General features: G+C 38.1%; 1 protein-coding gene and 1 long non-coding RNA gene across 7 annotated transcripts in view; one reads left to right on the top strand and one right to left on the bottom strand.

The window, feature by feature from the left end:
* Positions 1-25,946, bottom strand: part of LOC123277245 (uncharacterized) — a 104,121-nt gene that overhangs the window by 12,303 nt on the left and 65,872 nt on the right. For all 3 annotated transcript variants that reach the window (XR_011494559.1, XR_011494561.1, XR_011494560.1), the window contains one exon: positions 9,350-9,490. This is a non-coding gene — a long non-coding RNA (uncharacterized lncRNA). The remainder of the gene's footprint in view (positions 1-9,349; positions 9,491-25,946) is intronic.
* ANKEF1 (ankyrin repeat and EF-hand domain containing 1) overlaps positions 1-25,946 on the top strand; it is a 92,081-nt gene that overhangs the window by 25,982 nt on the left and 40,153 nt on the right. Inside the window, exons 1-5 of one of the 4 annotated variants that reach the window (XM_014832811.3) lie at positions 8,535-9,278; positions 14,307-14,697; positions 19,777-19,976; positions 20,721-20,870; positions 22,315-22,438. In XM_014832811.3, the coding sequence (XP_014688297.1) occupies positions 14,352-14,697; positions 19,777-19,976; positions 20,721-20,870; positions 22,315-22,438 (820 nt within the window). In that variant the 5' untranslated portion in view covers positions 8,535-9,278; positions 14,307-14,351. Of the gene's footprint in view, positions 1-8,534; positions 9,279-14,306; positions 14,698-19,776; positions 19,977-20,720; positions 20,871-22,314; positions 22,439-25,946 lie in introns of those variants that run through there. The other 3 variants (XM_014832812.3, XM_070485564.1, XM_070485565.1) reach the window with 3 other exon arrangements.

The following is a 25,946-nucleotide window of genomic DNA, read 5'->3' as shown; positions in this document are numbered from 1 at the left end:
GTGACCTTTACCATGGTTTACATTTCTTCATAGCACCTATCATTTCCTGACTTATTATATGTTTTTTTGTTTGTTGGTTTGCATATATTGCTTCCCCCCACTAGTATATGAGCTCCACAAGAATTGAGAATTCATTTCTTTTGTTCACTGCTGTATCTCCAGTGTCTAGAACAGTGCCTGGCATATAATAGGTACTTAATTATGATTTGTTAAATGAGTGAGTCAATGAATAAATATCCTTTTGCACAGAAGATTATGTTTAAAATTGTTCAATTATTCAAAACTCTCTGGAAAAAATGAATGAAGAGTGAATTGCTGTGATGCCAATGAAAGTTAAATGATAATGCACTGAAGACCGAGATCTAAATCTCGTTATCTGCCATCACCCTTATCTGCTGTCTTGGCTTTGTGTCATGGTCGGATCTCTTCTAAATGTGACTCAAACAAGGATGCAACTAACAGGAACTAGAACACAAATTCATATTGCCCCATTATATTACTCTATTGGATTCATCTTTCTGTATCACCAGATGCGTAAGGATAATTTCAAAAGGAATTCAAGAGAAAAAAAAATGGTCACAGTTTAACACAATATGAATGTATTATTTCTACCTTTTTCCTAAATGATCTTCCTAAAATGTTTGAAAGATACTTTAAAATCATTAAAATATTGAGAATAGCAACATAAAAGACAGTAATAATTTCCTTTCCAAACTGTTTTATAAAAAGAAGTCTTCCTTCACTGTTTTGAACACGAGTTATTTTAAGAACTTAGCACAGAAAAACAAACAAAATTCTCAATGCAATAATCATTTTACTGCTTAGTCATATGAAATGAAAATAATGTCACGGATCTTACTGGCAAATCCAGACAGAGCAGTGGGAAATATGACCGAAAGCATGCAAAACGAATTGGACTGTGTCTCTACTACCTCTCATCTTGTGTAGTTAACAAACTCCCAGTCCATTTCATACCTAGATGCAGCCTATGACCCACCTATATGAACCTATGAATAGTCTAAAACGAAGTGAAAATAAAATCTTCCTGTAGTACAAGACAGAGCAGTCACTAAACTAAGATGAGGCAAGTGCTATGAAGTACAAAGAAATGGTACTTGAATTCTGTTTATTCAAGTCTTCACTGAGCTGAGCATGTTCTTTTACCAAATTCAATTACTGATTTGAATATGTAATATATTTTAATTATTGCAGCCATGAAAAGAAGCACTGGCTAAGGATGCATTTAATAAAAATATCTAATCAGCTTGAGGTTAGTCAATCATTTAAGTTTGTTTTTTCACGAAGATCTAATTTCTAGAACAATTGTGCCTTTATTTTCTGTAGGTACGTCCTCATACTCTGGTCTACATAGTGTGCAAATCATTTTAGAATTGTACCAGTTTATTTCAATTGCTTTTCTAGGGAAGCATTAAATAGGAGAGAAAGGTTTTAGCTCTTTCTGTAATTGAAATAAATGTACAATGAACTGTAACTTCCTGGTTTCACAGCTATGCTTTGTCTAGTTAACATAACAATGTAGGTTTACTCTGCTTATATATGGAATAGTACAAGAAGTTTGAGAAGGAATAATTATCAATTAATGTAGGCCATATACTAGTTTTACAGACCAGCTATAATTTTTGGATGGATATTCAGATGATATTTACATTACATAGAAGAGATGGACATCAAAAGATTTATTTAACAAATGTATCAAATGTTGATGAACATTGGTTGGGTATCAAATGATGCTATGCAGTTAGGATGTTTTTGGCTGTAAGAGACATCTCAAAATGGCTTAAAAATTGGAGGAATTATTATCTCATTTAGTATGAAGTCAGAGGTAGGGCAGGTCCAAATTAATTCAAGTTAATTAAAGTTTGCAAGTTGTTGGAATTCATTCTGCTAGCCCTACCTGGTGGCTTTTGTCCTGAGGCTTGTTCCCTGTGGTCAGATGGTTACAGTACTTCCTAATGATGAAGATTGAACACAAGGTGTAAACCAGGTTTTCCCTCAAACCATTGATACGTAGTCACCCTTTTCATAACCAATTATACGATTCTTTGTAAAGGTCCCATTCTCACTTGGTGATGGGAAAATTATTTTCCTCTTCAATAATCTAGTCCAATCTAGGATTTTATGTCTAATTCTGTTATTATAATAGCTGTCACAAGTAATTAGTCAATGAAATCCAGGTACTATCAGTATTAGCACATTGTTCATCACTGGTGTGTGCTGGTGGGAAGGAGAACAGAAGAAAGGGAGAAAATAGAATCTGCTTGGATGAGTGATGGTGACTGATGGTTTCTTGGTGGAAAGAGTTGGCCCATGCTGTCTTATACTCCTGGAGTCATCAGCTTGTCCTGCCCAGGTGCTGGGCAGATAGGGAGTGTCTGATTTTTTAGTTATTACTGACGTGCTGGCTTCAAAATAGCTGGACCGCCAGCCTTATCTCAGCTGCAATTTCCTTTGGATCCCACAGATCATGCACACGCCCTTTATGGGGTGTGTCCCATTATTCCATTGTCACTATCAGGCTAGCTCACAGCCTCTGCCCCTCAGCTGATCTTAGAGATCTCCCATTTGGAAATGCAGAAACTTGTGAGGTCATATTTGCTGCCCTCTGAGACCTTAGGGGAATGAAGAGAGGGTGGGTGATTCTGTTTACCCTGCAACCACATCATGTCCTGTTGGCTCAGATCCTGCATGAAATCTCCTGCCTTCAGTATCTCCAGATGAGACAGAGGTACCATCTATATGGTCCGGCATCCATGCAAACTTCAAAAAGTCTTATGTTCAGGCCTCTGCTCTCTCTGACCACTTGAATTTAGGAAGTGTTCAGGCACCAAACTATCTTGCCTAAACTCTGGCTCCTCCAGATTATTTCTCTCTCCCCCACCTCCTATTTGTACCTCCTGTGGCATGGTTGGGAGTGAGAGAGGAACAAATCAATCATTTTGTGACAGTCTCCATTTATCCTAGCCATGGGTCATCTAGGCTAAGGTATGATCTTGAAGAGAAAAAAGCCTGATGTATATCATAAGTGTGTATTATAAGTAACTTTACGCACATATATTTTATTACTAACTTACCTTCTTGCAACAGAATGCCCTTCGTTGGCAGGTACCAGCCTTCCAGGTAGTCTAAATCTGCATTTTAACAAGATTCCTAGGTAATTCCTATGCATTGTAAAGTTTTAGAAGCACTGCCTTACCAGTTTTTGGGCTTTCAGTGTCCACAGAAACTAGAGGCAACAATTAAACAAATGATAAAATAATATTTATTCTGAGCTGAAGACCAAAGTCTGCAGATTGAAATATCTTCCTGAATTCCAGGCAGAATTGATAAGAAAAGATACCAACCTAAATATATCCTGGTTATATTCCAAAATTTAGAGAAGGAAGGGGAAAATACCACGAACTTTAAGGAAAAAAATAATTCACATACAAAGTAAAAAGGAAAAGCTATCTAGTGACAGACATCATCTGCTACATGACAGTAGAATAACTATCTACTAGAAGAAAATAGGAGAAGCTGGAAGGTAGTAGAATAACATTTATAGAGTGCTGAGGGGAAAGGACCTACCCTAAAAATTCAACACACAATCAAGATACCATTCACTGGTCAGGGTGGAATAAAGATATGGGCAGCTATACAAAGATTCAGAGAATCCGGCATCCATGAAGCCCACTGTGGAAAATCCTGGAGACAAAACTCTAACTGCAAACAAATGACCCAGACAGAAGTGTCAAGATAGGGAAATGAAGAAAAAAGGGGGATGAGGAAAGAATCTTTCAACACAAGCTGTTGGATCAGATAATAAAAATAACAGCAAAGTTCTTTACGTGCTCTATCTTATTCATTCCAAATCACAACCCTAGGAAGTGAGTGTATTAGTTATCTTTTGCTATATAACAAATTACCCCCAAATTTAGTGGCTTAACACAACAAACAGTCATTACTTCACACTTTTTGTGGGTCAAGAATCTGGGAACACTGGTGCTGGCTTAGGGTCTCTCCGAGGGATGAAGTCCAGATGTCAGCCAGGTCTGCAGGCACCTGAAGGTTTGACTACAGCTGAAGGATCCGCTTCCTAGAGGACTCACTCACAGGACTGTTGGCTGGAGGCCTCAGTTCCTCATCCCACGGGCCTCTCCATGGGGTTGCCTGAGTGTCCTTATGACATAGCAGCTGGAACCCTCAGAGTGAACATTCTGAGAGAGATTCATAACCCACAATATCTTTTATGATCTCATCTCAGATGTGACACACCGTAACCTTCACTTTATTCTAGTCATTAGAAGCAAGAGACTAAATCCAGCATACAAGCAAGGGGAGGGGAATTAGGCTCCACTTTTTTGAGGGAAGGAGCAAAGAACGTGTGGACATTTTAAACTACCACAGTGTTGTTATTCTTTACATTGAAGCACAAAAAAGTTATTTAACTTGCCCGAGTTTCTATGGTTAGCTGGCAGGGGAGCTGAGACACAAGACCACGTAGTCTGACTCAAGTGCCCAAGCTCATCACTACAATGTGAAACTGCCTTTCAATGAAAAAGGGAATGTGTCATAGGCATTGACATGGAAGACTCATACTGCCAGTGATGGTATAATAATTGTCTGGAATTAGAAGTTCTAAATCATCTTGGTGAAACTCAAGAGTTGGAACCAACTCTTTGGAGAGATGTAAAATCATCCCCAAGATTTAAGAGTGGAGGAGTAAAGTGGGGAAATGAAGGTGTTCTTTTCAGATTGGGGAAAGCATTGGGAGAACAGAGCATCTGGAGATAAGTGGGGAAAAGCCCTCTTATTCTTATAAAATGAAAAAATAGATTATTAGTGCCTGAAAGTGGAGGGTGATTACTAATGGAAAAATTAAAATGGAAAAGTTCATCAGGTTTCCCAAGTTAACAAGGAGGAATTCGAGCAAACCAGAAAAATAAGGAAAAAAGAGGTCATGGCAGAGTAAACTAAATAATCACCAATAAATAAGATTAAAGACTATAATCAAGTATATCACTTGTTACACTAAATGTTGATAGATTAGATTATCTCATCAACAGATTGGATTAAATAGTAGAAAAGTCTAGCTATTTAGCATTTACAAGAAACATACTTGTAAACAAATTGATAATCAAAGTTTAAAAATAAGAGATTGGTGGCAAGGCAAACAAAAAGAAATTAATATTAGACCAGGATGAATTAAAAGTTATGGCTGCTACCTAAGAAAAAGAGAGACATTATGTAACAATAAAAAGCAAAAGCCAGGAATCAGATGTCGTAAATCTATATGCACAAACAGTATGGCACTAAAAATTACTAGAGATATAAGAAGAACTTGATAAAAAGTATACTTACTGTGAGAGAGTTAATATATTCTAAGAATTAGACTGATACAGTAAATTTAAAAATAGCCAAGTATACAGGAAATCTGAATAATATGACAGTAGCCTACAAATACTGAAAACATCCTCAGGAGCAAGAGAACTTTTGAGGTGTTTATTTCAGATTCACAAAAATTTTCCCATGTGATCTTAGAAGGCTTTACTGTAAGCCAGAGAAAAGTACAGATCCTCATGTAAATCGATTTATCTGCAAACTGCTCATATTCTAAAGGAGTGGTTGCTCAACATTCATCCATTCGAGAGGTGTTTTGTAATTGCCACAATATAAAAGAATCGATACGAAAGTCCTTAATGGAAGTAGTAAGCAGTGCTCTATGTTGTCAACTATTTATTTCCCATTTCAAAGCTATTTGACACATTTTCATTTTCCTTGTGGAAAGAAACAAGTAAATATCTGTTATCAATCCATCATTTACTTGTACAATACATAATTTTCAAAATAAACATGCAGTGCAAAATAGCAAATAGCCTTCCTCAAAACACAGAGGCAGCCTAAAAGATTTACTTACTTTTAGAGGGAAAAAATACTAACTCATGGGCAATATAAGAGATGAATTTTGTAAGTATTTGTGAAGATAACAAGAACAACAAATTCTATTAACTTTGCCTCAGTCTTACAAAATGATCCATAATGATTCAACAAGTTTTATTTCCAATTAAATATACCATCACTCACTGGAATGCCATACCAGTTACTAATTCATATTTCCCTTATTTTCACACTTAAATTAATTGATATCGTTATTGCTATGAAACAACTACTCTATGGGCTGCCTTTCAGCTAGTAAATAAGAATTTAAGGGCTCTGGTAGCTAAAGTTTATTACTGGATTTTAATGCCAATTTTTATAAAGAGGTGTGAAGCTATTCAATAGAACCACTTTTATTTACCAAGCATTTTGCAGAAAGCCTGAGACTGTAAGAAGTTGTAAATGTACAACCTTTTTGCATAGCTGTAACTTAAAGATAAAATTTTACTTAATACCAAATAAAGATGGAAGCACAAGTTAGATTAACGGTGGAGAATGTATCCCAACCATCAGTCTGGCTCCGAGTTCGTGTTGGTAAGAACTACATAAACTTTTCTGTCACTTTTCAATTAACTTTATTTTAAGCAATAGAACTGTTGATGCTCTTTTCTCCTGTTTTTTCATTGTGTTGCCCAAGTTCTGACAGCTGTACTGCCAAATGGCTTAGGGCAAAATAAAATAAAGTTCAAGTTAAGAACTCTGCAGTGTTTTTAAGATCTCTGGCGAAAGAGGGAAAAGTTTGTGTCTATTTACTAATCTGTGGGATTTCTAAAATTTTACCCATGTTATGCCTGCCCCCTCATTAACAGGAAGCTGGTATTTAAGCAGCTTGGCATAACTTGCCTCCCCGGGCTACAAAAAGTTTGAAATCAAATATGATCATCATTGTGAAGTTACTTTTCAGCAGCAGCTACCTGCTCATAAATCAAAGAGTTTTTATAAAACTAGAGAGTAGCCTTTCAGGGAAAAAATTTCCCTAAAATCAAGTTGGGAGAGTGAGTCAGACTGCTTTGCTTATCTCCAAGGTCTCATTCAACTACAAAGGTTTACCTAACTTGTATTCAAAATATTTGCATTAACAGTTCTGACAAATCCAAGCACAGTTTACACATTACTAATCTATTCCCTTCAGTCTTCTAGATGTTTCTTCCAAAATTTACCAAATCCTCAAATAACTTTAGGCACTTTTTCCACAGTTAAATAGTGCTGCCATTGACATCAACTTTGTCTCCAAAATGAGGAAGACTATCATTGCAAAACTCCGTCACTGACCTGTGATACAGACTCAGAACCGTTCATCTACAGAAGCCTTCCCCAAGAACCAGTCACGCTTGTCCACCACAGCCAAGATGAGATTACCTGTTACGCCTACTTCTTTTATGGCTTGTAAAGGCAGTTTCTATTATTCTGATTTTACAAACTCAGACCCAAAGAACGTGAGTAACTTGCTCATCATCGCCAAACCCGACTAGGTCAATAAATCAAACTCAAAGGTGAGGCTTTGCCCACACCAAGAAAGAGTAATTCAAGAAACGATGCCCTGATTCTGTTAAAATAATCTAAGAGGGTTATGTGGGAAGAACTTGAGGGTGAATAAAGTTATCCTCGAGTATCTCCAAGGAATCAAACTCTCAGGCTAATAATCAATAATCAGAGTATGCAAAATAAAATCACGAAATACCAGTTTACACCACTAGATGGGCAAAAAGTTTAAAGTGTGACAAAACCAAGTTTTGGCTAGGACACACTGCTGATGGGAGTCTAAATTGCTACATATACACTTGGAAAACAAGACAATATTATTTTGATGTTATAAATAATCTATGACCGAGAAACTCCACTCCTAGGCATTTACTCTAGAGAAACTCCTGAACTTGTGCATCTAAAGACACGTACAAGCACGATGATAGCAGCATTGCTTATAATAGCAAATACTGGAGACATCCCAAATGTCCATCAATAGTAGAACTGATTTAAAAGGGGTGTGGAATGGTAATACAATGGAATAGTATACAGCTGTTAAGATAAAGGAACAATAATTAAACATATCAACAAAGATACATTTCAAAAATAAGATACTGGAAGGAAAAAAATGATCAAAACAGTACATACTATTCTACTCGATTTTTATAAATTCTCAAAATATGCAATACTAAATACACATTTTTTTTAAGGGAAGCATTTACATGAAGCAACACATTTCAACAGACAAGGGGTGATAAATACAAAATGCAGAATAGTCGTTACTTCTGGAGACAGGAGAGGGAGGATGTAGTATGGGGAAGAAATACACAGAGTCCAGCAGTGAAGCAGACTTCTTTTTCTTTAGCCATGGTATGTTTTGTTTCTTCCTACTTTCCATATATTATATAGCATATTCTTTTGTGTTCATGAAAAAGTCCTTAGTAATATTCTTAAACAGAGTCTCTGGGTAGAAAATAAAATAGATTGGGGTCGGGGAACTATTGCTTTTAATTAGAAGCTATTGCATGCTATTTTTAAAAGCATGCATGTTTTACATGCACATAAACAAATAAACGTTTTCAGAATTTGCCTCCAAAAGTGAGTGTGTTGGGGTTGGGGCTCATTTGTTGGCCCTGAAATAAAATGATCTTGATATATTTGCTCCCATTTGCGTATATTTTTGAGCGTATATGCATCCTAGAGTATGCAAAGAAAATTCTTGGGAAAGATTAACAAGAATCTACAGCAGTTGTCTCTGACAAGTAGATTCGCTTTTCATTTTATTGTATAATTTATTATATTTTTCATATAACTTTACTTTTAAAAGTATTTATTTATTTATACTATATGAGCTTTACGTTTCTAATTAAGTTTTGAATGAGGGCAGGAGGTGGGAGAAGAGGATGAAAGACGGGAGGATTCCCAGAGACCCCAGCATTGGGTGGGCGCTGGGGGTGCTAAGCCCTCCTCCAGCATCCCGGCCACCTGGCGAGGACTGGCGGCGGGCGGAGACGAGCCGGCCCCGCCCCGGGGCGGTTGCTCGGGCAGCCGGGCCCTGCGTGGCCGAAGCTCACAATCGGCCCTGTCTCGGCAGCTCCCCGCCGCCCCCTGCGCTCACCGGGCCGCGCTTGCCTTTGGCGACCCGGGGCCCATGGACACACCCCCCCGCTCCCTGCTGCCTCGCGCGCCGGCTCGTCTGCTCTGCCCAAAGGGACAGCGTTCGTGGCCAGGCGCCCAGGCCGCGTTCCCGGAGCCCGAGGTGCGGCTGGGGCCGGCTCCAGGCGGCGGAGACCGAGAGCCCGGCCCCTGGGCGCCCCCACAGGCCGACGCGCGTCGGTGCCGGGTCCTCCGCTGCTTCCGATCGCCCCCGCGAATAAGAGGTGAGCCTGGCACCTTGGTCTCTGCCGCTTGCTCTTTCCCTTGAAATGACATCTCACCCACCCTACCTTACCGATTTTCCTGAGGTTTAAAACTGAATCAGACAGGCGGCATGCGGGTGGCGTGGTGGTTAAGTTCAGGCCTCTGCTTCCCTGGACCCTGGTTCGCAGGTTCGGATCCCGGGTCAGGACATAGTGCCGCTCCTCAAGCCGTGCTGTGGAGGCGTCACACAAAAAATAGAGAAAGATTGGCACAGATATTAGCTCAGGGATAATCTTCCCTCAAGCAAAAAGAGGAAGATTGGCAACAGATGTTAGCTTAGGGCCAATCTTCCTCACAAAAAAGAAAAAAAAACTGAGACACTAAAGAAGCCCCCAAATGTAAACCGTGGTTTAGGGTGAGTTGAAACCCACGGACATCTGATTTATTCATAGTGAGGCTGCTAAATACCTTACAAGGATTATCTCATTTCCTCTTCACACAGCCCCACCAACTGGGTATTATTGTTATTCCTATTTCACAATGAAGAGACCAAGGCACAAACTAGATGGGTAACATGTGCAGGTTTATCCAACCAGTTTGTATAAATAATGATGCAGGGGAAGGAGGATGGCAAACAACAACAGATTTCCCCGCCTCCAATCCTACACTCTTTCCGCTGTTCCAAGCGTGTCTCCTGCGTTCCTCTTTCTAACAAAGCACCCTTGTCTCACAGCCTCCTTTGGGAAGTTGATGAGCTCTACGGATCTCTCCTCACAGGAGAAAAATGCACCTGCACGCACACACCACACAGATTTTCTTGTAATTTCAGATTCAGACCCCAAACATGGACCTCAAGTCAAGAAATCCTGTCCTCCACTTTTGAGATTGTCCATGTAGATGGTTAGATGGGGTGTGCCAAGTACCCCAAGACCATGCTGAAGTAAAGTACATGTGTGTCTATGTGGTGTGTGTCTGTGTGGCCACCCTCCTCAGGATCAGAGATTTGCGAGGAATTTACACAATTTGCGAGGAACCCAGGACTAGAGGGCAGAATTTGTATTATTTCCTCCAGTGGGGTGAGGCTCTTGGTCACTCGTGAAGGACATTACACAGGGCAAAAATCCCTCCCTAGCATTTTGGGGCTTTAGCTGTGAGGGATGCCAGACATAGCACTGGCCCGTGGACTGCTGACTTCATCACTGTGGCTTCATTGGAAAGTGCCACATGCTGCTAATTCTCTAGGTGTGGGTGCTGTCAGAGATGACATTGATGTCTCTGGTTAGGAAGTCTGTCCGCACAAACAATGTGGCAGTACAATCAATGAGCAATTTGGAAGCGTCTTATCCTATTCCATATATGACATGCGTACATATGCAATATGACGACACTGCACCTAACTGGAATATGGTTGATAATAATAAAACAAGCCATAAATAGCAGCTAAAATAAATGTCACCAAGCCAAGCAGCAAAGGCCACATGGATGGCTTCTGGGGCAGCTCAGGATTTATTGGGAGCCTATTTATACACACGGTTCTAACAAGCGGCGTTATCTGGTTTCCTAGTCCACCACACGATATAAACAGATTAGAAGGGAAGAGAGGGGCTACCGCAAACAGGACACGGAAGCCACAGCCATGTGATGGCTGATGTCCCAGCAGCAAAGGAGGAAGCACAAAGAATAAACGGCAGGCAGAAGAGTGGGGAGAAAAGGATGAGACAAGAGCACGCATGTGACCGTGGTGGTCCCTCTTCCCACGGAGAACACCCTCCTCCTTGCCTTCATCCCTCTCAGCCTGCCCCGCAACCACCGGAAACCTCATAACTCCCCGTAGATAAGGCTCAGAGCTCTCTCCTGGATTGTGCACACTCCCTCTTGCCTTGTGGATTCTAACTCAGCATGCCCAAAGCTGAACTGTCTACAGTCCCTGACTAATCTAGACCCCATCCTGAGCTCCCCATCTCAGATACAGGTAGCCAGTTGCTCAAGCCAGAAACCTGCGTGTTTTCTTTCCTTCCACTCCTTAATTCCTTTAACCTGTAGTCATCATTTATTGAGCAAGCATTTATCGAATACCTCATATGAGTCAGGTTCTGGGTGATGGAGAAATAATGGCCCTTGTAATATGAAGCTTCTATTCCATGAAGACTATATTTCTAGTGGGGGAGACATACATAAATTGAATTTATCTATGTATTATATAAAATGCTTTCAGACAGTAAGAGCTATGAAGAAAATAAAACAAAGGGGTGTAGTAACACGGTGACAGCAATTTGAATGGTGAGAGGCACTGACCAATGGAAATTCTGAGCAAAGAGCATCCCAGGCAGAGGAAGCAAGAAGGGTGAACTTCCAAAGGCAGGGTTGAGCTTTCATTCCATAAACAGAAAGAAGGCCAGTGTAGCTGGAGATCACTAAATCAAGGGATAATGGGGAGGTGAGGTCGGGGGTAGGGGAGGGGTCCCTAGGAGACCATCATGAAGAATTTGGATTTATTCTGATCACAATGGAAAGTTCTTGCAATGCTTTTAAAAGATAGTGTGGAGGCAGCTTTCCTGGGTGAAGGTAATGTTCTTTATCTTGATAGGGGTTTGGATTACACAAGTGCATTTGTCAAAGCTCATGGAATGTTACACTTAATACTTGCACATTTCATTATATACTCAAAAGACCAAAAAGAGAAATATAAGCTATTAGTTTATAGTTATAAACATCTATTGAACTCCAGTTAAGGATATGTATGCTGGAGGATGTCTGCAGTTTACTTTGAAATGGATCAAAAAATAAATTGGGTTAATGGGTAGATATGTGATAAAGCAAGGATCTCAGTGGTAGATATATGGGTGTTCAACTTTTTTTACGTTTAAGAATATTTATACTAAAATGTTGGAGATGTGTGTGAAAGCTAGCCTGATCTCATCTTATCTACCTTTTTGAAAGATTTACTGCTCAGAGAATGGACTATAGGGGGCTGTTGTGAAAGGACTGAGACAAATTAAAAGGCGGTAGCAATGTTTTGTCCTAGGATAGGACCATTGGGAGTTGATGTCGGTTGATGTCCCTCCAGTTTATACGGGAGGCAGTTGATGGGATTTGCTGATGGACTTAAAGAGGAGGGGATCTGTGAGAGAAAGAAAGAATGAAGAGTAACTCTTAGTATTTTAATCTGAGTAGGTAGATGGATGGTGATGCCATTATTGGAAATGGGGAGAACTGGAGAAGGTCAGGATGATATCACGAGTTCTTTTCTGACCATGTTACATTTTAGATGCCTATTGGATGTCCAAGGGGGAATGGAGAGTTGACAAGTAGATATATAACTTTGGAGCTCTGGGGAGAGTCAGAGATGGCTGTATAAACTCAAGAGTGAACAATCAGAAACTGCAAATTGAAATGAAGGTCCTGAGATGTGATGAGATCACCAGGAGAGTGTGAGGGAATAGAGAAAGGGTCCCGAGGGCCTAACCATGGGCACTGCAATAATTAGCTTTTGACAGAAGAGGGGGAGCCAGCCCAGGAGCCTGAGCAGTGGGCAGTGAGCTAGGAGGCAAAGAGGCAGTGGAGATGTTATGGTTGCCTAGAGAGATATATACATCTAAAGAAGGAGTGAGTGGTCAACAGTCAACTTACTGCCACAGAGAACAGAGGTGACGGAGCAGGTTTGTGGTGGGGAAAAGATGGTGCAGTTTCAGATTTTGTAGTAATGTGGAATCTTTTCATTGTGAATAACAGAAACTCAGCTAATTAGCTTATGCTAAGTTAAGGTTGGGGGAAAGGATATATTTACTCTTAATGTGCAACCCTGCACATTAGGGTGTAGGCGAATTCTGGCACAACTAATTCCCCATTGCCACTTCTGCTGTCAGCCTCAGTCTCAAACACACCCTCTCTCTGTGACAGCCAAGATGGCTGCCTGCAGCCACAACCTTGCACCTACTGCTTAACAGCTTCGGCAGAAAGAGTGGTCTTTCCAAATAGTTCTGGCAGAAGGGTCCCGTAGGACGCTGACTGGCTAATGTGTGTTCTGAGCATATGCTTGAGACATTCACTGTACTGGAGGGAGTGTCCACTCATACAGGCTCAGCCTAGGATTCAGACCCATTCCTATCACAGGGGATAGAAGAGACAGTTCCATCCAAAATATTGGGGGTGGAAGTTTGTCCAATCTTATCCGATCTACGTATTTAAAAGATTTTTCTGGGGACTGAATAGAGAATGGATTATAGGGAGCTGTTGTGGAAGCAATGAGAAAGTTAGCATCTGTAGCAGTGATTTGACCTTGGATAGTACCACGGTACTGCGTGGAATGGATTCCCTATGTGATAATTGGATTCTTTTCCCAGAATAAAATGAAGTCTAGCAGGCTGAGCATACCTAACATGGCCTACTACTCAATTCCAAAGATTGGTTTTTCATAAATAATAAAAGGAGATAAAATTACATAGTAGAATGCTCATCACAATTTAACAATGGGATTATTTATGAAAACTTAACAGTTGTCTCTCAACCATTTACCTACCTCATTCCTACATAAGGTGATGCGGGAATCATGCATCTCATTTTTGGTATCTCACAAAGCAGAGTAGATGCCTGTTTATAATGAGCATCTCAAAATACTCTTATAACATTTTTTGACTACTAAAACTTGTATGGTGTCTACATTGTGGGGGACATGCTGGTACAACCATATAGCGGAGAGCATAAATCCTTACCTTGGCAATTTACTTAGCCTCACCTTCTTCATAGGGAAATGGGAAGGTTGTGTTGGGCGGGGAAAATTAAATGAGATAACAAGAAAACTGCATAGCAAGGCTAGTATTCATTATGATGGAAGATTTGTTTTGAAATATTTTAACTTGATGCTAGCTGAATAGTTTTGTGTTTATATGTAATTTCTATTTTCATGAAATCCGTTGCAATAATTTATGGTAATAATATTTCTTAAGAAACAGCCTCTTAGGGAAGGCATAAAATATTGTTGTTATTTAATTAAAGTGAAGATGACAAAATTAACTTTGAGTTTTTGTTTTTGTCTTTCGCTGCTGTAGTTTTTGTTTTGGTCCAGAAAAGCGTTTTCGAGAAGCTGGTCAAGTATGGCCTTAGCAGATAAGAGACTTGAGAACTTGCAGATCTACAAAGTTCTTCAGTGTGTTCGGAACAAAGACAAGATGCAGATAGAGAAGCTGACCAGGCTTGGGTACCCTGAACTAATCAATTTCACAGAACCCGTCAATGGACACAGTGCTCTGCACTTAGCCTCAGTTTCCAATGACATTGATATGGTCAGCTTTCTCCTTGACCTTGGTGCTCACCCTGATGTGCAAGACCGGATGGGCTGTACTCCGACAATGAGGGCGGCAGAGCTGGGCCATGAGTTGTCCATGGAAATACTAGCCAAGGCGAAGGCTGATATGACTATAGTTGACAATGAAGGAAAAGGTAAAAATCCCCACATCCTACCCAGGAGACACAATTCACTACAATTCAGCCAGAAATCAATAAAATGGACTTTTTTGCTTTCCAACTTCAGAAGTGAATTACTCATGGTTTTAAGTGAAAGACTAGATTCTCCTCCTGTACCGAAGCACACTGTCTCCCCATAATTTGAAAACAGTACAAGTATGTCTTAGGGAAACTAGTTCTGAGAACTTCCTCATTTAAAAAGAAAATTAGATTAATCTGTTTTTTTTCCACATGTGGAGAATTTTCAGCATCAAACACATGGATATTACCATAATCATAATCATTTATTATAAAATATAAAATCAAGATGAAGAAGAGCATTCCTTATTCTTTTCTACATTTTAGAACCTCGAGTAATACTAGACTTAGGATTCAAAAAGGATTTTGTCCCTTCTCAAGAACAGTCTAATAAAGAAAGGCATTGCATTTGGAAACTTGAAGGACTAGGTGGATTTGGACATAAACTTCAACTTTCTAGGGTCATTTTTAAGTGTATTTAGGAATATGACTTCAAACTTGAGACGTGGCATTTCCCTGACTATTCAGATGAAATGGCCGTACTTTCTTACTCTGTTCTTCTCTCTAATCTCATTTTAAGACCAGGCCTGGGAGCTTCTTGCCCAAATAACTCAAGGTTCCAGCAGGAGTTGACACAGCCTCATAAAAATCACTGAGAAAATTACCACCAGGCTTAATATAAATTGGTAGAGTTAATCAGTTGTCTCAAAGAGTCATTTCAAGTACAAAGCCATTAACACCAGCCCCACATTGGAGAAATGAATCCCATTTTATAATATTAATGTTTTCTGCAATTTGCTTTTGCAACTCTCACTGAACTTGGTATTTGATAAGTGATTTGCTTAAAACAGGAGGAGAGGATGAAGAAAAGGAACAATTATTTAATTACTTAGTGGCACCACATAACAAATAAACTTCAGATGCATTCAGGATCAAATGTGTTTTAAAATCTTAAGTCTTGAACAAAACAGAAGCCTCTCAAAGCTCTATAGAATACAGAATATTTCCCAAAGTGTGTTCCATGGACCACTGAATCACTGGGATGTTGATAAATGCTACATGCCAAATTGGTTATACTGTCAAATTCATTAGAGAAACATTAGATGTAACAAATTTAGACATGTTTATTTCACATTTGTCAGACGGACCAAAGACAGTGACATTTTCCATATTTATTTGAGCAAGAAATAGTTTTTTCTTATAGCATCTCATATACCTGGAGTTTTATGGAATATACTGTGGAAAACACTATAATGGAGAAAAGTTGACTGTCTTGAGTTTGAAACAGACATATAAATACAAAGAAAACAAATTGAGAAATTTTATAGCATAAAGATCTAAAATTGTAAAATTAAAACTAAACAATCAAGGTAAAATTGGAAACAAGGCCAAGTGAATATTTGTAGCAAATGTAACAGCCATATAGTTAATATCTGTCCTCATTCAAATTAATATTAGATCTTTCAAGGTTCTGGAAGATGGATGTATGAGAAAACAATCTGACAAATCACACAAGAAGAAGTAAAAATGTAAAACAAAACTTGAAACAGATAGAAAATCTTGTTTCACACGTAACTTGTTAGTACTGCCCCCCACAGCCTTGATGCTGTGTAGCCCATGGTACGCCCGTTGCACAGAGCGCCTCGTCTTCCCCACATCGTTGAACCTGGCTCACCTTGCACATCCCTCAGTTCAGGTGCCGTTTGCCAACCTGCTTTGATTGTTCTACAGTAATCTTTCTGTCATTAACATCCTATTTTCCAGTGATGTTTGGCTCACTGCGCATTGTTTCTAAAGGACAAGCAAACATTTAAGCGGTTAAAATACTTGCTGGATCTTTAGAAGGATATGAGACACACTCTAGGCCTAAACGGCCCTTTGTCTTTGAACTGTTTTGCAGAATGTGGAGAAGGTAAAGCTGTAAGCCAATAAACTCCTTCTTGTACGTTGTCCTAGGGAATTAATTACGGTGCCTGGAACTACTCTCTTTAAGGGTTAAGCTAGAAGAGCTCCTTACAATACCTGCTCCACTGTTCTACCATTTGTAGGAACGCACACCTAGTCCTAAATGCAGTGGGCCAGTTCTATTATATATGACACAATTTTTTTTTCTCTTTCGTTTCGCTTTAGTTTTGGACTGTTGATTCATGTTCTTTATGGCTTAAATAGTCGGCCTGGACAGACTTTGTGAGTTTAACTGCATGAGTTGTACACATCTAAAATACCCATTTGATAAGTGAGTGCCTTAGGGCCTTTGTAATGGATTGACCTCACCTGGTATTGTTTTCTGGATTGTGTTGTTGTTTGCGGTTGCTTTGGTCCACTTTTACCTCCTATGACTTGCTCTGTCTTTTCTATTTTCAACCATGTCCTTGACTATCTTTCTATTTTTAACTGTTCCGAGTAACCCTATTTTAGATTCATTTGTTTATAGGAAATATATTTCGATTTTGACTATATATATATAATATATAATCATATATAAATATATAAATATACAATATTTATAAATATATAAATTTTATAATATAATATATTATATAAATATATATTTATATAATATATAATGTTTATAAAATATATAAATACATAAAAAATATATTTTAAAAATGTGTAAAAATGTTTTCCTATATGGTCCATATGTTGTTTGTTTTATTTTGCCCTGCATTTATTTTCCTTCTAGTTGTATTTTCTAAAATTAACGGTCTGTTCTTAGCTCTTTTGTTGTCATTGTTGGAATAATAGTTTATTTTTATTATTTATTTAGGTGTAATTTACATGCAATGTTATATTAGTTTCCGGTGTACAGCATAATGATTCAATATTTGTATATACTGTGAAGTGGTCACCACAATAAGTCTAGTTAACATCTGTCACCATACATAGTTACAGAATTTTTTTTCTTGTGATGAGAGTTGTTTTTAGTTCTTTTAATGGTTAACTTGATAGTTTTACAAATACATATTGAATTAGCACCTTGCGCAGTATTTATTGATATTTTACTATGAGAGATGAGATTAGTACTATAACTCTACCTCTCACCTCTTTTTTCTCCCTTCCAGCACCCAATTTTAATGAATTATAATCATCTTAGTTCTTTCAGTGATTCCTTTTATACCTTTAAATAATAAACATCTGTCCCTTAATCTCTTTATTTTCTTTCAATAATATCTCAAACTCCCATGGTAAAAGATGACAAAATCAAATGCTTATACTCTCTCTCTTTCCCTCCAAGTTTTTGTTAAATTACACTATCATTTCTGCATGATTATGAACAATATTCTTTTCTGTTTCTAGAATTCCTAAGGTGATTTAGCTTTGGATCGCCAGTGGAAGGGAGTCAGCATCTATCACTGGTCTTTTAGTCTCATGTTCTCTATTGATCTCCTAGTAGACTGGTTTTTGTCATTGAGTAGTTTAGCTCACTCCATTGGGCGTGTATCTTCTGATGTTTTGCATCCTTAAACTTGCATGTCTGCTGCTTTTATATATGAACAACAGTTTGATAAGTATAAAAATTCCCTATTTTCTTTCCCATGTGACATCATAGAGGTCCTTTAGTTATTTTCTAGCATTGATTGTTGCTATGGCAAAGTCTCAAGGCCAACGTGACTGTTCCTTTTTATAGATGACTTGAATTTTTACCTGGATGCTTACGGGACACTTTCTTTACCTAGCGAGGTCTTGTTGATTGATCTTAATCAATTTTTCCTGAGACCCAGCATGCTCTTTCAATCTTCAGGTTTGAGTTTTTACTTCAAGAAAGTTTTCTTCTCTTATCTCTTTCATATTTTTTCTGTTCCATTTGGCCTTTTATTATTGAATACCAATTACATACATGTTAAATATTCTTTGCCTCTCTAGACAGTTTAAACTCTTGCATCCTCTCAATTACGTTTTTCTTAGTTCTTTCAAGTTTTTCTGCATGTTCCTGACCATGGTTTCAGCAATGTCTGCTCTCCCTTTTCCAGCTTCCAATTTGACTTTCATTTCTTCAGTGGTTTTATTTTTCTCTACCATTTCTTCCCTAAGTTCTGCTGGCTAGATTTCATCTTTTCATTCTGTTTCTCTTCTAAATGTCCTTCTTTTAGGTCTTGGTCTATCTTTGCACTTTTGTTTTAGAAAAAGTTTTATTTCATTTCTTTGCTATCATGGAAGTGAGTCAGTCAATAATTTTCACATGGTACAGCGTTTCTAGTATATACTTTTTTCCCAGCTTTCATTATCAGGTTCCTTTCCTTCCTTTCAGTATCTTTTTCTCATAGGTCACATGCTGGTTTCTCATTGGTTATTGTTCCTCTTTGAATGAAGCCTCTTTGTAGAGTGAGGTCATTACAAAGTCAGTTTGGAGTATGACTGTTGCTTACCTGACTTTCTTACCAACACTCTGCCCCAGGATTATAATGATACCCCTGATCTGTAGTACATTTTTGACATGGATTATATTGAGAGTCTGTATGTCGTAGGTGCTGGGTGTGGGGATTTAGCATTTCCCTCTCTTTGGTGGAGCAAAATGATTTGCTAAAATGTAGAGCCACTTGCCATACAGTTTTTCTTCTCACTGCTACTATACTGACAGCCTGCTTCTTATAAACATGGCCCGTCTGCCCACTTCATCATTCAGTACCAGCTCCTTTGCCACTCTGCAGTTTCAGAGGGGGCCCAGGGACCCACCAGGAGCCCTTTAGCACACTCTGGCCTGAACATTCCAAGAAGGAACACTTGGGGTGTAGACTGCAAGACTGCAAATACCCAGGGTCCACAGGGACTCACACATCAGCGCTCATATTCTTCCCCAAACTGGGTCCTATCACATTTGTTTGTGACTGTTTTCTACTTTATCAGAAGTTAAACTTTTGTTGTTGTTTCCTTGTCTTGGTGTTTCAGCTGGTTTCAGAGGGACAACCAAGGCAGAGATGCCCACCACCTTCAACTGGCTAATTTATGGGCTTTAAAATTATTTTTTTCCCTTTTATTTGATTCAAATATGTAGAGACTATTAAATAAGTACCTTTTGGGGATTCTATTTTTCTGCAGGTATTTTGTTTTACTGCATTTTACCTACTAAGCGGCATTATCGCTGTGCATTGATTGCCCTGGAACATGGTGCAGACGTCAATAATTCCACCTATGAAGGAAAGCCAATATTCCTCAGAGCCTGTGAAGAAGCACATGATGTTAAAGAAGTGTGCCTGACACTTTTGGAAAGAGGAGCCAATCCAAATGCTATCAACTCGGTATGACTATTCCTGTGATTGTAAACATTCCTTTTTTCAATTATAGAGTCTTATTAGTGTAATTTTTGCATTTAAATATAGTGAAATTGTCCTGTTAGCATATAGACTGTTCATTTCTACTCAGAATGCTTTAGGATGATATACTTTCATTATCTTTATATTGCCATGACTCTACAGTCTATTTCCTAATTATGTTTGGAAAATTGGTATTTATTATGTATAATATTAAAAGATCATTGTAGGAAATAAAAGAAGGTATCACTGATGCCTAATAAAAATTTATCTTCTTGGAGAGAAAATATGTAGTTCTGCTGTTTCCCTTATCTATTTTTCTCCCTCTCCTCATTTGGCTAATTTTACTGAGTTTTCTTTTAATTGTCATTTCCAGACAATAAAAGTAGATTTTCTTCTCATTACAAAACACCTATAACCTAATTTTAGCATATAGTTTAACCTCTTTTCTCCCTTTTTGTCCTACTTTCTTTGCAAGAGATGCATTTTGTAGCATGACTTTTTCACAGGGACATCTGGGGTGACCCGGACTCTGATTTTAGAATTTTACATTTTGAAGACTGACCCATTGTACTGGCTTCATTTTTCTTATTTGTTATACAAAACCTTTAAAAATGTAGAGAGCTAAACATGTAGTGCGAATATAAGGCCAAGTGGGTTTACACCATATTTACACTGAATATGTTATTTAATGCGGCCGGTACAACAGCATCTCATCTGTTTCCCATCCAGTCCACAGGTCGCACGGCTTTAATGGAAGCGTCGAGAGAGGGAGTGGTGGAGCTAGTCCGAGGGATATTGGAAAGAGGAGGTGAAGTGAATGCATTTGACAACGACAGACATCATGCTGCGCATTTTGCTGCCAAAGGAGGCTTTTTTGATGTAATAACCTGCTCTTTGCTTTAAAATTTGTTGCTAAAAATGTTCTCTCCTTTGCCTCCAAATTTTAAAATAGCATGTAGGTTACACTAAGGGAGAATTTTTTCTCAGTTACCATCTTGATTTCCCTTAATAATTCTAAAATTATACTTTATACAAAATATTATTTTTTAAAAACATATTCTGGCTCTTTATTCAGTTTAGTCTGCTTGCTAATTTATTCATTTAATATTACTAATAATGTTTTTCTGTATTCTTAACTACAACAATTTAAAAGTTTTGCCAACGGAGATTACTCTATTTTATGCCTCCATTGCATGCTTGAATCTTCAAAATATGGTCTAATCTAATTGTGGGGAGAACAAGAGAACAATATCAACATACTCTTATCTCCCTAATGTCTGTGTGCATCTAATGACTCATCTTAATTTTAAACTCTAAGTATTCTGATTATCTGGACATGGCAAAGGATATCTCATAGGTACAGTGACATTTAGAAACAAAACAGGAAGCAAAGCTATCCTATTTTTATTTGCTGAGGAAGATTCACTCATCTGTTGCCAATCTGCCTCTTTTTGTATGTGAGCGGCTGCCACAGCATGGCCACTGACAGACGAGTTGTGTAGGTCCATGCCGGGGAACCAAACCCAGACTGCCGAAGCAGAGCATGCTGAACTTAACCACTGGGCCACTGCTATCCAATTTTTAAAAATTCTGAATTATATCTAACATTTGTTTACTCAGTTTTCTCTGAGTTTTAACATAGTTATCCTTATGTTTGTCATTAAGTCTCTTCCCTGCAATAAAAGCATAGATCACAATAGAAGTCACATTTGGTAAAGAATTTGCTCCCTGGATAACGTTTGCCATAGTCAGATGCCTTCTCAGATTGCCTACATTTACCAAAATGGTAGTGCCCAGCTGAGTATTGAGTTTTCTATACTCTAGATCAATGTGTTTGATAGAAATTTTGGCAATGATGGAAACGTCCTATATCTGTGCTGTACAATACAGTACAAAACAGTAGCCACATGTGGCTTTTAAGTATTTTAAATATGGCTAGTGAAACTAAGGAACTGGATTTTTTTTTTCCTGAGGAAGATTCACCCTGAGCTAACATCTCCTGCTAACCTTCCTCCTTTTGTTTTTGGTATGTGAGCCACTGCCACAGCATGGCCACTGACAGACAAGTGGTGTAGGTCCACACCTGGGAACCGAACCTGGGCCGCCAAAGCGGATTGTGCTAAACTTAACCACTGGGCCACTGGGGCTGGCCCACAAACTGAATTTTTTAAAATTCGTTTTCTATTTAATTCATTTCAATTTAATTTTAAATAGCCACATGTCACTAACATGTAATGTATTGGAGAGCACAGGTCTAGGTGCCAGTCTTCATTCAGTAAATGCACATTCCTATTCCTCTACATATCCACTATTTATTTTGCAGATACTGAAGCTTCTTTTTGCCTACAATGGAGACGTGGGGCTGATTGCAATGAATGGGAACACACCACTTCATTATGCTGCCATGGGTGGTTTTGCAGATTGCTGTAAATATATAGCTCAACGAGGTAAAATTGTTTAGCAATTTTATGCTGAAAGTGTTTCTGATTTACCTGTGTTGTAGATGAGTGAAGAATTTGGGCCCGTTACTTGTCGGTTGCTTATCTGTTTCAATAGCCCAACCTCACTCAAATATGTAGAAGGAAAATTGAAATTTTTTCTTACTTTACCTTCTGTTAAATCATAAATCTGATCTTAAAAGTGATGAAAACCCATTTTCCCAAATAATTTTAGGTTATTGTTAAGAATCTACAGATTATTTTTCATGAGTCAGGCAATTATTAAAATGCTCATAGTTATTAAACTCCTTCTTTTAAAAATGTGAACATCAATCTAAAAAAGGACAAATGCTGGAAACCATGTCTTTTAGTCTGGATTCTTAATTATTTTATTTTTTAAACTATTCTATTGTGTCAAGTGCAACGATAACTTTTCTGGATAATTTGAAATTATGGGGAAAATATTTTGAGGATAAACATGAAATAAAATGAAATTTTTAATGGAAAATTTGAAATATAAGTAATACTTATTATTTTAGATTTTCCTATAGCTTTTAGGTAACTTTATTAATTTAGAAATATAAACTAGGTTATGTATAGCTTAATGTATTCCTTAAAATGATAATATTAAGTAATTAAGCTTAAAGATATGGATCAGTTTGGTGTTAATTACATGCTAATTGAATGTACATTAAAAGTTTTTAACTCATAGATGGAACTGCATCCTACTGAACTTTACGGTAGTGGGGTTTTTTTTTTTTTCCAGTTTATGAGAAATCGGCAAAAACTTAAGTCCAATGACTGTAATAGAACAGAGAAAGTGTTTTTGTTTTTCTGTCCTCTACACAGGCACAGAATTTTAGAAGCTACTAGAACCTAGAGAGCCTATACTGTAACCACTAATATTCTAAGTAACGTGCCTGCATAACTAATAGTGTAATAACTGATCCACTTTTACTTTTTATGAACTTATACAGAGCTCATACTCCTTCCCCATCACCCTAAAATATTAAACACTTTTAACAAGGAAGGAAAATATGTCAAATGCAATTTTTGTCCTCATAAACTGTCTCATCAGTCTTGTTTTCAAATCTATGACTATCAGTTTATCTGACATTGCTTTTTTAACATTGTGCATTTCTAAAAACTAAAGATCTGCCCAGATTGAGACAGCTTCTTCAACTTTAACATGTTGAATACTTTGTTATTGGGACAAACATCACTAAACATATACTCTATCATGTATGTACTCCTGGGAGAAACTCACAGAAAGCAGTTTGAGAAGCAAAGGGCCAGTGTGGGCCATGCCGAAGGCCTTACCCAATGGTGCAGAAAAGATTCATCTTCCTGTCAGAATCCTAAGAATAGACTGTGTTTCTAAAACAAATGTCTGAAAATGTTCTGAGTTCTGTCATGTGTTTGGAAGTGCAACCACTTCACCAGATCCTATGTGGATGACTCATTTCCATAGCAGTTATCAGTCACAGCTCCACACTTAGAATCTTAGATTTAAGGCAATCGGAGCAGCAAGAAACCATTAGGAATGAGATGCTCATTTCTAAGTAAACTCCCTGGGTTTCGTCTCTTCTATACTTCAATGTAAAGACTTTTCTCATTATGCCCCTTTTGCTCCTAGTCCTGTCGCTGGAGCTATTTACGAGTCCCTGTGAGCAGTGTAGAGTGCCACATCCAGGGGCAGAGGAGGGGGTTTGGCGTAGTTCTCCTGAGGTGCCCCACGGAGAGTCCTCCTTCTCATGGGCCTCTGGCTGCTGGAGTTCTACAGCACCAGCCAGCTGAAAGTGGAGTATCTCAACCACAGAGAAACATCAGTCACAGAGGGAATAAATGGGTCTTTATTTACTAATTGTAAAAGAAGAGACAAAAAGTCCCAAGTCAAAAGGGGAGGAAAAATGCCTTCAGATCTTTAAGCTAGAATGTTGGAGTCTTTTATCTACATAAAGGTTTCTAACTAGGAGGAAAATGGAAGAGGGCAAGATAAATTAGCAGCTTTAAACTCTGATCCTTCTGCTGGCATGAATATAGAAGGAGTGGCTCAGGAAATTGTCGATAAAACCCCAGACACCCTGAATAAGCAAAAAAGCTCAGTAAAAACAACATGCGTGGAGTTACTATGGAATTACTGCGCTGTGGAATTATACTATTGAGTTCAGTCTCAATGTCCCCTTCCCAGTAAGTCACTGTTCTTTTTATTTTTTTATTGAGGTAACATTGCTTCATAACATTATATGAATTTCAGATGTACATCATTATATTTCGATTTCTGTGTAGATTACATCATATTCACCACCCAAAGACTAATTACCACACATCACCACACACATGTGCCTAGTTACCCCTTTGGCTCTCCTCCCTTCCCCCTGCCCCTCTGGCAACCACCAATCCAATCTCTGTCTCTATGTGTTTGTTTGTTGTTGTTTTTATCTTCTATTTATGAGTGAGATCATACAGTATTTAAGTCACTGTTCTTAAAACTGTCCAATATAGAAATTTTAGAATCTTTATTGTCCCAATATTGTTTTTGAGGTTTTTTTTATCACTAGTAAACTTACCAGCCTTAGATAAAATTTTAATTTTTGACAATACCAAAGGAAATATTAATCTCAAAAAGCATTGGTGATTAATTTTCTTTTTGACAAGGAATAAAACTAGAAGGTGTTGGAGGGCACGTTTTCTTTTTGCATGCAGCTGCCTATCCGTGTTGGTTCCTAGAGACGCTAATTGGGTATCAATCTTTTTTGATTACATAATGTTGGAAAGCAACGGAACAGCCTTCTTCTAGATGCAAAACACTAGAAAGAGCTTCTTCATTGTCTGATTTATATATACACATAATAGATTTTTAATGTCTCAAGACACATTATAGACAATACAGCCTTCCCCATAGCACTAAGTGGACTTCCTGATGCATTCAGAAAAGTTTATTTATTTGAAGAATGCTTACATGTAATGTTGGTCTCATCATTTTATGTAAGGGACCAAGAAGGAAAATGAGTTTTAATGCTTAACTTGTGCAAATAGAATACTAGAATCTTTTCAGATTTGATGAATAAATTACTTTTTCCTCTATTAGCTTGTTCACATGACCTTACCACCAAACAGCAGATCAATATAAATTGCATTGATTTCATAGAGAATACGGATAAAATCTAGTTTAAGATTGTACACAGATTTACAATCATAATCTTCAAAAAGAAACAGGTGGTGTTCAGCATTCTGAGTTCCTAAGGTCCTATGTAAGCTGTCTGAATTCAGCTTCTTTCCAAATTCAAACGTCACTCTTACTCTTTTCCTGCTTGGCATGAAGTCTCCTTAGCAAGTATCCCAATATAATATTTGTTTCCAGTATCTACAGCGATTACTGTCTAATCCTCTGGGAAGAGAAAATGTAAATTGAAAACATGTCTCCCTCAGAATTCACCAAAGTGAACCTCACAGAAAGAAAAAATTGCAGCTTAATTTTGTAATTATAATAGCTAAATATGCTCATCTCTATGAA

This window comes from Equus asinus, chromosome 15 (genome assembly GCF_041296235.1).
Source record: "Equus asinus isolate D_3611 breed Donkey chromosome 15, EquAss-T2T_v2, whole genome shotgun sequence".
Taxonomy (NCBI): domain Eukaryota; kingdom Metazoa; phylum Chordata; class Mammalia; order Perissodactyla; family Equidae; genus Equus; species Equus asinus.
Note: the sequence above shows the minus strand (reverse complement) of the source record. Positions and strands in the feature narration are given on the sequence as shown.